The sequence below is a fragment of the Takifugu rubripes genome, chromosome 11 (genome assembly GCF_901000725.2).
Source record: "Takifugu rubripes chromosome 11, fTakRub1.2, whole genome shotgun sequence".
Taxonomy (NCBI): Eukaryota; Metazoa; Chordata; class Actinopteri; order Tetraodontiformes; family Tetraodontidae; genus Takifugu; species Takifugu rubripes.
Genome location: NC_042295.1, coordinates 4124436 through 4137111, shown reverse-complemented (window position 1 = coordinate 4137111; position 12676 = coordinate 4124436). Strand labels below are relative to the sequence as shown.

The following is a 12676-nucleotide window of genomic DNA, read 5'->3' as shown; positions in this document are numbered from 1 at the left end:
GAGTTCTTCCGCAACCTAAAACCCGAGCTTGCCGCAATGATATTGCAGTTTTATCAGGTAATTTTGATGTATTTTTATGTGTGTCGCAGCTGTACCCGCAGTGGAAGTTTTGTAGCCATAAAATGGTTATTGAGGGTTGGATTGATTCAGACGGAGCACTACTGAAGGCCTAGGTGTGAAATGCACGGCCCGCCAAACACTATTTTTTACATGTTTTGAGTTTACATTTCTAATATTATGTATGATCAATGCCACATTGTGACAGAAGTGAAGAAATTGAATCCCCCCCCACTTCCATCCCATTACATCAAGCTTGAATGTAATGTTTTAGTATCACTAAAAGAACAAATATAAGAAATACGCTCAAAATATCAGAATCTATTTTACTTTATATAGCACTTTATTTTATGATTAACCATTATAAAAGATTAATACTTGTTAGAGATTGTGCTCTTTAGGCAGTTTTAGTGTAAATGTTTATAACTGTCTTGAACATTTAACCAAAACTCCTTCAGAAAGTAAAACATGATTATCATATCAGAATAAATGGTGCCAGTCGGGACTATATTACCCAACTTCACTAAAACATAAATGATATTCAAGAACTTGTATTTGGACATAAATTAAATTTTATTCAGACAAATGATAGTACTGACAATGAAATAATGCAGATTAAAAAAAATAAATATATATATTTTTTTGTTCCCCAACGTCAGATTATCCGTCTGTTCACCTCTTGGTGAAGCTGCTGAAGGGTTTTTGGTCCATGATCTTTCTTTTTTTTCTTGTCCTTCTTCTTGATTCTCTTGTTTCTTGATTTTCCTGTTTCTCTTTGTTGTTTTTATCCTTTGTGAGGCCCTTTGTGCTACCCAGGGTATGAAAAGTGCCATATAAATAAAGATTGAATTGAATTGAATTGAATTTAACCATCACAGAATCTCACCTTTCTTAGTGCCACAACATCCTGCAACATGAATTTTATCCTTGTGGACATCTTCCACTCCTTCAGCAGGTAGCAAATGTAGTCATAGTAGCTATTGAGTTTTGGCTAAAAGGAAGAAAATAAAAGGAAGAAAATAAGATTCCCACTCATTCAGTTTATGCGTGGACAGTGTGTTAGTGTGTTTATCTGTGTATATGTGTTTGTGTGTGTGTTTTTGTGTGTGTGTGTGTGTGTTGCAACCAGCTCTCCTTACCCTCTCAGCCTCAGTGTCCATGTCTTCCCCCACTATGGACAGGAGCTTGCACAAACACTCCATAGACTCCTCGCACACGTCCTGGAGGAGTTTAACTGCGCACGTGTGTATTATTGCCTCCGTGATCATTCTCAGCTTAAAAAGCTCACCGATAAACCTCATGTTTGCCACTGAACGCACGCGCGTCTTGAGTTTGGTCTGCTCCAGGTCCACCTTTAACTGTTGCTCCTCACCTTCCTTTGAGGGCAGATTTACACTGTAAAGCTTACATTTAAGTTTGAATTCAAAATCTAACTATTCCACTGTTCTTGTTAGTGGAGCAAGCACAATTTTGTAGGAAAAATAAAAAGTTCTCATGAAAGGTGCATTTATAAGGCTGAGCTTCAGTCCAATAATTGCGCTTGTATATTTCGTTCCGCTGTAGGCGTGCCGGTACTCACCTCTTGAGCAACAGACACATTGTTTTCCTTTTCCTTCAGAAGTCCGTTCTCGAACTCCATCTGGCATCTTTGGAGCAGAAGTTTATGAAAGTAAATGAATCCATCGCTGCTCCGGGACGACACCATCAGCTGAAGTGGGAAAGGTTTGGCATATCATTAACAATAATCTGGTCCAAATTCAACCAATCGTACAGTCAAAGAATGCAGAGTTTACCCCCTTCAGGTGGTGACACATTTTCGCATAGGTTGCACTGTAGCTTTGTTCAGTCAAAGCTTTGTTAACGATGAGCTCAATGACTGCGTTCAGTGTCTCCTCATTGTTGATGTTGAGCTCATCCACCTGTTTCATGAGGCTTTCAAACCTCTCAGGGGTGAGCTTGTTAAGGATGCCCTGAAAAGTTCTGATCAGCTCCTCAGTCGTCCCTTCTGTCCGTCCATCTCCCTCGCCACCACACTGGGAGCTTCTGATGGAGGGAACCTGTCCTGCCTTGTAACTGTTAGTGCTCATTGTTGGAGTCTGAAACCACAAGAAAAATCAAAAAACAAACATTTGCTATAATTTAGAATGACAAGCAAATTTATACGGTCACATACAAATATGCCATGCAGTGTCAAATGGTTTGGACTGAGGGAAAATTTCCCCTTAAAGTTTCCACAATGGCCTGTTTTTTTGTCTGGTGCTTTGATTTAATTGAAGAATATGGGGGTGGCAGTAGCTGTTGGGGACTGGGCTGAGGAGTGGAGGGTTCTTAGTTCAGGCCCCAGTGCAGACAAAGCAAGGAAGGTAGCAGGAGAGGGTGGAAGAAGCACCGCCTAGTCAGAACACTGCCGAGGTACCCTTGAGCAAGGTACCAAACCCACAATAGCTCACATAGGGCCCTGTGATGAACTCAACCAGGGGTATACCCTGCCTTCGTCTATATGTGTGCCCTCCCAAAAAGGATAAAGTGGTCATGAAGATATGAGAATATGAATACATTTAGTAAAAATGCTAAAGAAAAGAAAAACATTCATAGTTTCAAGATGACAAAACGTGCTCCCTTGTAAAATCTCAGTGGCAGTTATCTTAAAACTATCAGAAAGGGGAGAGTTCACTCACTTGCTGTAGAAAGTTAGTATTCGGACTGGAGTTTTGCTGGTTGTTCCTTTTTAAATGTTACAATTAGCATTAACTGTTAATATTTTTAGCAGGTGCTTTGGTTTGGATTAAGCTTTACTAACCTTAAGCGGGATTTAACAATGTAGAATTTAGGTCTTTTATGTGAGGTCTTTCATGTTTACTTTGATGAAAACCCCCCTGTCTTTGATCTTTTGACCTATGATGTGCTCTGTGACTCCGCCTCTCCAAGCAGATCCCCTCTATCTGACTTTGTGGCCATGCTTTTGTTCGAACAGTCAATCCTCCATCTACTATGTAAACATGTCACAGTATTGCACAAGGCAGAGGCAGAGTTTCAAACCGTTGAACCCGCAAGTGTGGGGAAAAAGCAGCATTCATCATAGTTTATAGGGAGCATTGGTTTTGGATCAGATGAGACAAGATTAGATGAGATGAGATAACAGACTTCTTTCTCCACCGCTGTCCTCTGCTGCCCGCCTTCGCTCTGCCTGTACAGTTCCACTCCCATTCCCCCATCGCCACTACGCTTTGAAGAACAACACAGGACGTCTCCTCTCAGAGTGTTTCAAATTCCTTGTTTCACAGCAGGCTGCGTCCTCTGCCCTCAACAACGGGGCTTTGTTTGTTTTCCACGAAACCCTCCCGTGACAAGGTAAGCAGGCTCAGACACAGAAACCTCGCGCACAGAAATGCTCACAATATGCAGCATGTATGCATGTACAGGTAATTCTATATTGGGCTATGTTTTGGGCACATGCACGCACGCAGTCTTTGCATTGTCCCACACACACACACACACACACACACACACACACACACACACACACACACACACACACACACACACACACACTTATAATACTTATTATACTGGCCAGTATTAAACATAAAGGTCACCACTACACGATTAGCAATCTGCCGCTAGCAACTTTAACCTTCAGTTCTAAGAATAGCTTAAAACCACCAACCTGGGTGTTGTTTGCAGAGGGTTAGCTTATTGGTACAGATCTCTGTGTGAACTATCTTTAATATACATAAAAATTCATAGCGTCAGTTCATTGGTGCTTACTATAAGCATAATGTTCCTATTGTATTCAATGTTTCCCAGGATACACTAAAGACCAAAACGACAAATTAAAAATAGTTCTCGAATGAAGCTTGAATAGTTACATATTATTGACTTGTAATTGTTAGTTATAGTTATATAGTTATAGTCTTCGACATCTGTTGTGAAACCACCTTGTTAAGGGGTGAAAAACAATCATTTCTAGTTATCACAATTGTGATCGATCATCTTTCTGACTACAAACAGTTTCCATCTCTGTTTCAGTTCAGGTACAAGTTTCATTTATCAACTGAAGCTGGAAACAGGAATGTCTATAGATCATTCTTTCCTCTGTATGATTAAAGTACAACAACATCCATTTGTGGTAAATCAAATTCCTTCAGTTTGAGGTCGTGGAGTTGCCACTCTGGTGTCTGTACTGATTCTCTGCCTCTTTCTTCACAGACAGGTTTATTCATGGATCTACTAATTTGTCCTGAAGGAATGTCCCAATGTGCTGCCAGTCAGAAACTGGTGAGGACGAGTCATGATGAAAATGTTCGCATGAAAGACTCACGGAAGAGAGGAGCGGCAGCAAGAAGCTAAAATATACCAGAATAAGCCCCTGAATATGGCAGCATTTCCCAATTGGTCGCAGAAATTGAGAAATGACCCATTTATATGTGTATACAGGTCATACATGTACCACTGTAGCTGGTATCCGGTTGTGATGCTAACAGGCTGCGTCTTGCATCACAGACTGAAGGTTTTGTGGGCTTGAATTGCTATTTACTTTCTATTGAAAGGGGCGATGAGATGTTCACGTGCAATGTTCTGAGACAGCGAACTGGGCTTTCCTTAGGGACGCTAATTACAAGCTAGCATGTGGCTGCGTCACTGTATCTTTGTGAGGAGGGCCACCCACAAAATATCACCCATCATCATCCATGCTGATTACAGTGCTGCGCGTTATGGCCACTACACACGAGAAAATAAAAGCCAGCCTGGCAGTGAGAGCGTGTCAAGTGTCAGCTGCTGATTTCCAATGGGCAGAGCTGCTTTTACTGAATGTTATGTTTTACAAGATGATGTTAAACAAGGTATTTTATGTAGAGGAAATGGCTGACAGGCATAGTTGCCATTTACCCCTGAGCTTATTTCAGTAGAGAATTTAGCTGAAGTAAAGCAGAGTGAGGGCCAGGGAGCAGGTTTGCTTGCTCGGCTGACTTGAGGGCCCCAGACTGAATCAGCTGAGCCGAGGCCAACTGTGCAGACTCTCCATCTCCATTCTGCCGCCTCACTTTCCATCTTCTCATTCTCAGCAATTTGCATCCGAGAATGTTCACGCCACAACACAGACCTTCCACCTTGATGCAGTCTCCTTCACAATGTTGAGAAAAGCCTCCCTCACTAAACTCCGGCTGCTGCATTATACTTGATGTATGGATGATGGCATCACCTGGACTGAGCAGGAGTTTCTTCAAAAGTGAAAAGAGCCAATGATATTGTTTGCATGTGGTAGCCTTGGCAACACAACTTTGCCATCAAACATGACAGAATGACAAACTACGGATAAGAGCGCCATATGGTGACAATAATTACACCCGTCACATTCAGGTCTAAAAATAACTCTCTGGCTGCAGAACAGTTCAACCTTTTTCCTTCATCATCAAAGAGCAGCACGGGCAGAACAGTGGAGCGGCTCCCCTCCCCGTGATATTTTTAGACAGTCAGATCACTGACACGCTTCCCATATCTCTTTTCAAAAGTGCCTCAGAAACAATATGATCAAAGCAATCGAGATCTAATCTAAACTGAGCAGCTTAAACCAGGGATTTCTGCCACCCTCCGGTTCTCTCCTTCCAGCGGGAGGCTCAGTCACAGGTCACGACGGGAAGGGAAATATGGGAGGTCCACTTATACTTCAGGATGGAGGGGAGATGAGAGCCATCGGTGGTGACTACACGGTGGAGGTGGAGGACTCCTGCTGCATTGACCCACAGCATGAGGGAAGAAACGGGCTTGTTCCTTCATCCACACACACACACACACACACACACATTTGAAAACATTCCACAATTCCCTTCAGAACCACCACAGAAGGGCTTGTTGGTAGAAACCATCCAAGTCAGCAGGGAAGGAAGACATCTATTCTTGATGAGGCTGCATCAGACCATTGGCATAACAATCCAACTTCCCTCCTGTTTTCATTTTATTCCCAGCTGTAGGCACTACAGCCTGGGCTCTGTATGTATAGAGGAGTGGATCTGTGAAAGAGCAACGTCCTGGTCTAAGATCTGCAATAAAAAAGCTTAAAAATAGAATGAGGATCAAGCACCGGTTAAAAATAGATCCCTCTACAGCTTTGTTCTATATCTTCCAACAATTTTTCCCCTAATAGAAGCAAATATTAGCTCGAGCTCCAGGCCATTGCAAACACGGTGGAGAGGTTTTGCCCGGTTAGTCTGCAGGACAGAAGCGCCAGATTATGATAATGCCTTTGGAAGACGGGTTTTCTCCTCTGGACATCCTGCTCACATTGCTGTCCCCTAGTCCTGTTTAATGAGCACCAATGGACAGAAAGAGGCAGTGGCAGGCACGGTGATAAATTGCATGCTATTTCATAGCAAACATGCAGACGTAAAGCAGACAGGAAGCCAGGGTTCACCTTTAGCCTGGCCGGAACACTCAAGTCTGAACCTCAAGCTAACAGGAGCTGCAGCGTTAAAAGAGCCCCAAATGGCCCGGATAATGCAACAAAAGGTATATTCACTCACATCCTGATACCTGTTTTAAATTCATTTAAAACATTATTATGCTGAGGATGAAGCCATTTCACTTGCAAATCAGTGCAGCAAAGCTCAGGCTCCAACTCTTTCCACAGACTGCCTATGCCGCTGCATCACGCTGGAATATCCAGCATCACATCTTCTTTGGCACTGGTGAACGCACAATGTACGGAAATACGAGGATATTGAAGTGTGGAGCCATGGAACTCTGCAGTCTAATTGCTGAAAACGTAGCAAAAGAGCAATTTAAACCAGAGCGGCCCCGGATGGTTGCTGTGACCTCCAGTAGTACATAAAGATAAGAGGTTACGGGCTTTATTCAAGTGCTGCAGATAAATTCCCACAAGGCAGAAGAAAAACAAATGCAGCCATCTGCGATATAATTTGCTCTTTTCTTGCCAGTGTTAGTGTGGCACAGCTAAATAACAAACATGTCTGAAGGTGTGAATTGGATGTGCAGCACAGCAACCGGCTCACTGTAAACAACACGTGGGCTACACCCTGTGGGCTGCTCCCCCCCGCCAGCCAGTGTCACGGCAACGCTTGTAGAATATGACATCACCTTCGTCAGCAGATGTGATCTTCACTTTAAACCAAAGATGCTCAGAAGGGGCAGCTAATGTTAGTGATGTCACTGATATTCTGCTTCAGTTGGCCTTAGAAACAAGAGTTCATTTATCAGCGTTTCAAATTTCCAGAAACCCAAATTTGTGACAGAACAGCAAACGCTTTTCTCTGCCCCTAAAATATCAAAGATAATTCCTCTACAAAGACTAAACTGAGGCAGTTTAAATCCCAAATGGTCGTGTCATAATCCTGTAAATTCAGACTCCTAATTGGATTTTTGAAAGACCCAAGAATAGCAGCAGAATATTAAATGCTAGCTCAGACTTGGATGGAAAGGGGGTCAAGTGGAAAACACACACACACACACGCACACACACACCTGCTGTGGTCTGCGAAGCAATTTTTCACAAATCGAGCCGAGTGTGGTTAGTCACCAGACCAAACACTAATGGAGGAGTTAAACTCTGGAACAAATCGGACATGTAAGCTTCTCCTCATCTATTACAGACACACAGGTTTGGAATAAGGAACCAATTAAAACCTAGGGGTGTGACCTAAACCTCCATGGACCATGCAGGCTGAGAACAGTGATGTAGATATTGTGTTCTAAAAAATACAAGAAATATGGAGTGTTATCCCCTGCAATCAAAGCCTGTATGTGTAGATCTCATCTGTTCAGGACATCCATTTTCCTGTTTAGCTGATAGCTTTGCTTTATTTCTTTTTATCACGTAGAGGTACGCTGAGGGGACAGGGCAGCGCATAATACTGCATCTTCTGTGTATTTCCGCATCACAATGCTTCCAAGCACAACAACTTGCCTCTGCATTTGTTTAGATGCTGGCATCTGAGAAATAGATGGGGAAAAAAGAGAATGGAACAAAACAGACCAAATCTCTTCCCTTTCAGCAAATGCAAATTAGCCCTGGTGGAAGTTATTGTGTCTGAGACAGTGGCTGAACAGGCTGGTGTTCACAGATCAAAAATAACTCCCTGGAACAGCAGAAACCAGCGGAACATGGGAGTTAGAGAGCAAATCTCATTTCCATTTCAGTCACAGTCTCAGCTGCTGCCAGCATGATAAGACTTTAAAGAAAGAGCGTGGAAGAAATGTGGAATATAGTTTCATAAGTTGAACATTGCTATTATCACAGATCTGTACAAGAGACAAGATTTCTGTAATGAGAGATTACTGGCAAAGTGTTCTGTGGAGAAGCTGCAGAGGCTGAATCAGGGGGTCCGGGCTGCGGATGACAGTCGTCAACAAGGTCCAAGTAAACTCCTTCCACCACTATTCAAATTCTCCCAGTCAAGAGACAAAGTGAGGACAACATTTGAGGGTCACAAGAATTAAGACAACCCTTTTCTGTTCAGTATAACAGTGACGGTCCTCATAGCTACAGCGGTGAAATACCTCTATATGGAGTTATAGCTCAGACTGGCCACCTTCTAACAGCCCTTTTAATGCATCAGTAGGAAAATGAAATGGTTTTGCTGCTTCTGACATAGTAATAAGCTGCTCATATCTGTCTTACAGTGACTCCACATCGTAATGAATTTCTTCCAAACAACCCTGCTACTGTGATTCTGTCAAGAGAAATGTTTGCTGAGTACCTGTTTTTCTCACCTCAGTGTGTGACAGCAACACCATCATGCCCAGAATCCCCGGTCGGCTTCAGCCCTTGTCACATTTATTGGGTGTCCACAGATTTATCTCTCAAAAGGGACAACTTAGACACGCCGCATTTATGTTTATTCAGACTACCACCGTGCATTAACACGGGTCACAACTCTTGGTCCTCCTCCTAATGGCTGCTATCAAAACCTAGGAATGTTATTTTCTGGTATTTGAGAGTTAATGTTCACGCTCCTCTGAGCAAACAGTGGTGGGAATATGGCGGCAGGTGAGGCGAGGAGACAGGTCTGCCGCTGTAATCACGCGGCTCTGCTCACCCTCAGGAAAACACAGCCTGACTCACTTTTTGCTTCTATAATGAAATGGAAATGGGGCTTTTACCGGGATCACTGCCGTGCAGACGCGCTCAACACGCTCATTTCTGTATAAAGGAAGGGCTCCTGAGCGCTCAGCTGTCATTGGACCAAGATGTTTTTATGGATTTTGAGTGTTTTTAGTGGTGGAAAGGTGGGGCTGGGAGTTTGGGCATCAGGGTGCAGAGAATTCTGGGAAGGAAATAGAAACTTAGGCTGCGGTGCACGCTTTTAGAGCCGTCTGCCGTCAGGAGACAACTTCAAGAACTGACTTTGGACAGGGTGGATGATAACCCTATGATATTTTAAATGACAGAAAGCTGTCAGAGAGCGTTTCTGGTTGAGGTGAATGGTGGCTGCTCTGCTTCACGCAAGCAAAAGCTTCCCAAGCAAAAGCTTCCCAACAACAAAAGCAACCCCCCACCACAAGAGAGGAATATTGACTTAGCTGGATTCCTCCACCTGAACAAATCACCGAAAGGCCACAGTGACCAAAGCGAGCTCTATCTCCAGCGTGCAGCGCTGCCGGTGTCAGACCGAGCCAAGTTTGGGATTTCGGTATACGGGTCAGGGGCCCGTGTGGTCAGAACAGCCCACTGTCCTCTCCAGAGGAAAGACAAACGTAGACACCAGCAGAGTACAAAAACAGAGAGAAAAGCCTTATTAGTCCCTCTGAAACACTCATTTGGAATTTAGAAAGAATATAAATATGAACAAACTCATATTATTCTCTGTTTCTGAGACATTTGCCACAATCAATAGTCCAAATTCACCCAAAACTCACCGTTAGCTTCTCTCAGAGCTGCACTCCAGCTCTCTGTGGGTTCTATAAACCACCAGGTTGTGTTCAGCACCAGTCGAGCGTCTTCCTGAAACACTTTGAAGGTAGTTCTGGGTGGAACCTTTTCAAGAACAACCATTATTATTCGAGTGAACCAGAACTCCCCCGAGCGGCTGCATTTCAGTGCTGTCGTGTGATGCAAGAACTTTCTGTGGCCCCCTCATCTTCTGTAGCTGGTTGATCCTGCAATAATCACGATAAATAATCATGAATGAGTAACCTGACAATCAATTCCGCTCTGTAAAGATTCTCTGTGCTATGAAGGTATGCTGGTTCTTACGGAGTGGGTGTGAATGCCAGCGAGTTAAACATCAGATTCTGATCATCTGCCATGTTAAATAAATTAACCTCTGCTTTTTGCTTCTGCACAGCACCGTTTAACGCCTGTGGTTCAGCCCAGAATATCAATTTTGCTACTTCTATGAGCACTGACACGAGTTTTCCTCTGACACCGCTGCTAATCTTTAACTCTCTTTTCCTACTCTTTAACAACAATGTTCACATTATGTACTGACCACTTCATACTGGGTTTACACTCCACTGAGCCCATGTCATCATTCCTACATATCTTGCCAGGTAGGATTGGCCTCCTTTTCTCCTTCCTGTTGTTCAGCAGCTAAAAATAAAACTCCCCTTTTGCTGCGCTGCCACAGGGCTCCAGACTGCTGTTCCACAGGGCTTAAAACTCCATTTTCTGAAGCTCTCGTGAGTCAGAAGTACAGCGAGTTTTCGGGTTGTCCAAGCAGCACATTGTTGATTCTGTTAATGCAGGAATTTTAATTTAAAGGGACCCTTGGTGGATGTCTGCCTGCTTTGAGTGCTTTGAACTGAACGACTTTTTGGTTCATCTGACAGCAGCAGCAGCCGTTCATTTAAAAGAGAAGAGTGTATTTATATGTGTTCATTGCATCTACATCACCAGGATATATTTATGAAATGCATTTAGTTAAGTTCAGAAAGATAAGTTATGCTTCAGTGGGGTGTTAAAGACCAAAGAGAGGCACTGCGTCTTCTGTCACCATCAGACTGCATACGTACAGCCATAGTTAGCACTAAAAGACTGAATCCAATGATCTCATGGAGGTTTCTGCTGTGGGTGGTTGTTGTTGGGGTTATTAGGGCCGAATGGTAGTGGCTATATGTGAGAACTGTGATGTGAACTGCTCCCTGCCCACCCATTAAACACCCTGCCCACCCATTAAAGGTTGGATTGGGGAAGTCACTGTGCCATGCTGGGTGGACGCTGATTAGATGCTCCACAGTTGGATTCCTCTGCTTCTGCATCGTCCATCTTGAAAACGTTCAAGATAAATGTGCTTCACAGATACTATCCTGAGTTTTTGATCCATTAAGTCCATCTGTTGAGTGATTAACATGTGTCACATATATTATGCTGGTAGTAAAGGACATAGGAAGGTTTTTCCTTTACTGAGGAGTCGCACTGGTTCTAAACTATGAAGTGGTACCATCATGTTCCTGTGCAGAGCAGGCCCAAGACTGCCTTCTGAATGAATGAATGAATGAATAAATGAATGAATGAATGAATGAATGAATGAACCAATTTTAGCCCTTTTGGCTTATTTACTAACCTCAGGGTTAATCAGCATCAGTGGGATGCTTAATTTAAAAACTGGCATAACTGATTAGGCTGTAGCATGAATGTAGCATGTAGCAAGAATGCCAGCATCCTCTTACGGTGTGGAACACACACACACACACACACACACACACACACACACACACACACACACACACACACACACACACACACACACACACACACACACACACACACACAGAGGGGTATCCATTAGCAAAAGCAATCTGCAGTTCCCGTGCTGTCAGCTATTCAGTCCTTAGTCTCAGTTCCTCTGTCCCATTCTGCCTCTGATCTCTGCTCCCTATAGAGGAATGACCTTCTTCTAGTGGGATCTATTTTTGAAATTCTCTTACTAGATTTGCTGCACTTTGCTGCCTGTTTTTTAATTGGGATTTCTTTTGGATGGCTGCTGCTGCCCCAGGCATCAAAATCCCCCACAGCACCACGCTGCTGGTGTTTCAGGCTTTTGGTTCTGGGTGCAGTTCTTTTTGGTTTGAGGTTTTGCTAGTTTATGTCTTTATTCTGACGACAGCTATTACTGTGTTTTATATTTTTGTAAAATAACATTACACTTTTGTTCTCTGGCCTATGGGCGGGTGTCATGTCAGTTAAAGTGGAACCTTCATCATGGTTGCAGCAAAACGTAGCTCCTTGAAAAAGATTCTCAATATGTGCAGTGAGGAGAAATCAATGATTTTAGTTCTCTTATTTATTTTTATTAGTCTCAAGTCTCAGTGTAGATCAGTAACCTTTGACTTCAGACAATTTAGAAGTAAAATCTGTTTTGTGCATGAATCAAAGTGAAGCTCGCGTTAGTGTCTCCTCCTGATTCATCAGGACATGCTGCTGGAAAGGATTCTGTGGGTTTGAGGCGGCACAAAGATGACAACAAATTTGTTGAACTTTTTAAGAGGTGCTCTCTTCTGCAGGCACAGGCGCAGCTCACCGTGTCCTGAGCGGAGCAGAAGTGACAACAAAGCAGATCTGGGCATGCTTGAAAGCCTAAAAGCCAAAAACAGAATTAGTGAGCGGGGACACTTTTTGTTCCGTCTTCGTGAGTGTGCATGAATGCATCATTCCCTTTGATCT

At 43.3% G+C, this 12676-nt stretch overlaps 1 protein-coding gene and 1 long non-coding RNA gene across 2 annotated transcripts; one reads left to right on the top strand and one right to left on the bottom strand.

Moving 5' to 3' along the window:
• Nucleotides 1–709: 709 nt before the first annotated feature.
• LOC115251461 (eukaryotic translation initiation factor 4 gamma 3-like) lies at nt 710–8892 on the bottom strand. Its single transcript, XM_029843808.1, has 6 exons — nt 8785–8892; nt 1851–2153; nt 1637–1765; nt 1197–1433; nt 944–1048; nt 710–865 (listed from the first exon to the last, which is right to left on the bottom strand). The coding sequence occupies exons 1-6, from the start codon at nt 8809–8811 to the stop codon at nt 842–844; spliced, it is 825 nt and encodes a 274-aa protein (XP_029699668.1). The 5' UTR covers nt 8812–8892; the 3' UTR covers nt 710–841.
• Nucleotides 3085–4814, top strand: LOC115251462 (uncharacterized). Its single transcript, XR_003890014.1, has 3 exons — nt 3085–3408; nt 4087–4186; nt 4267–4814. It is a non-coding gene; the product is annotated as an uncharacterized lncRNA (long non-coding RNA).
• Nucleotides 8893–12676: the final 3784 nt, after the last annotated feature.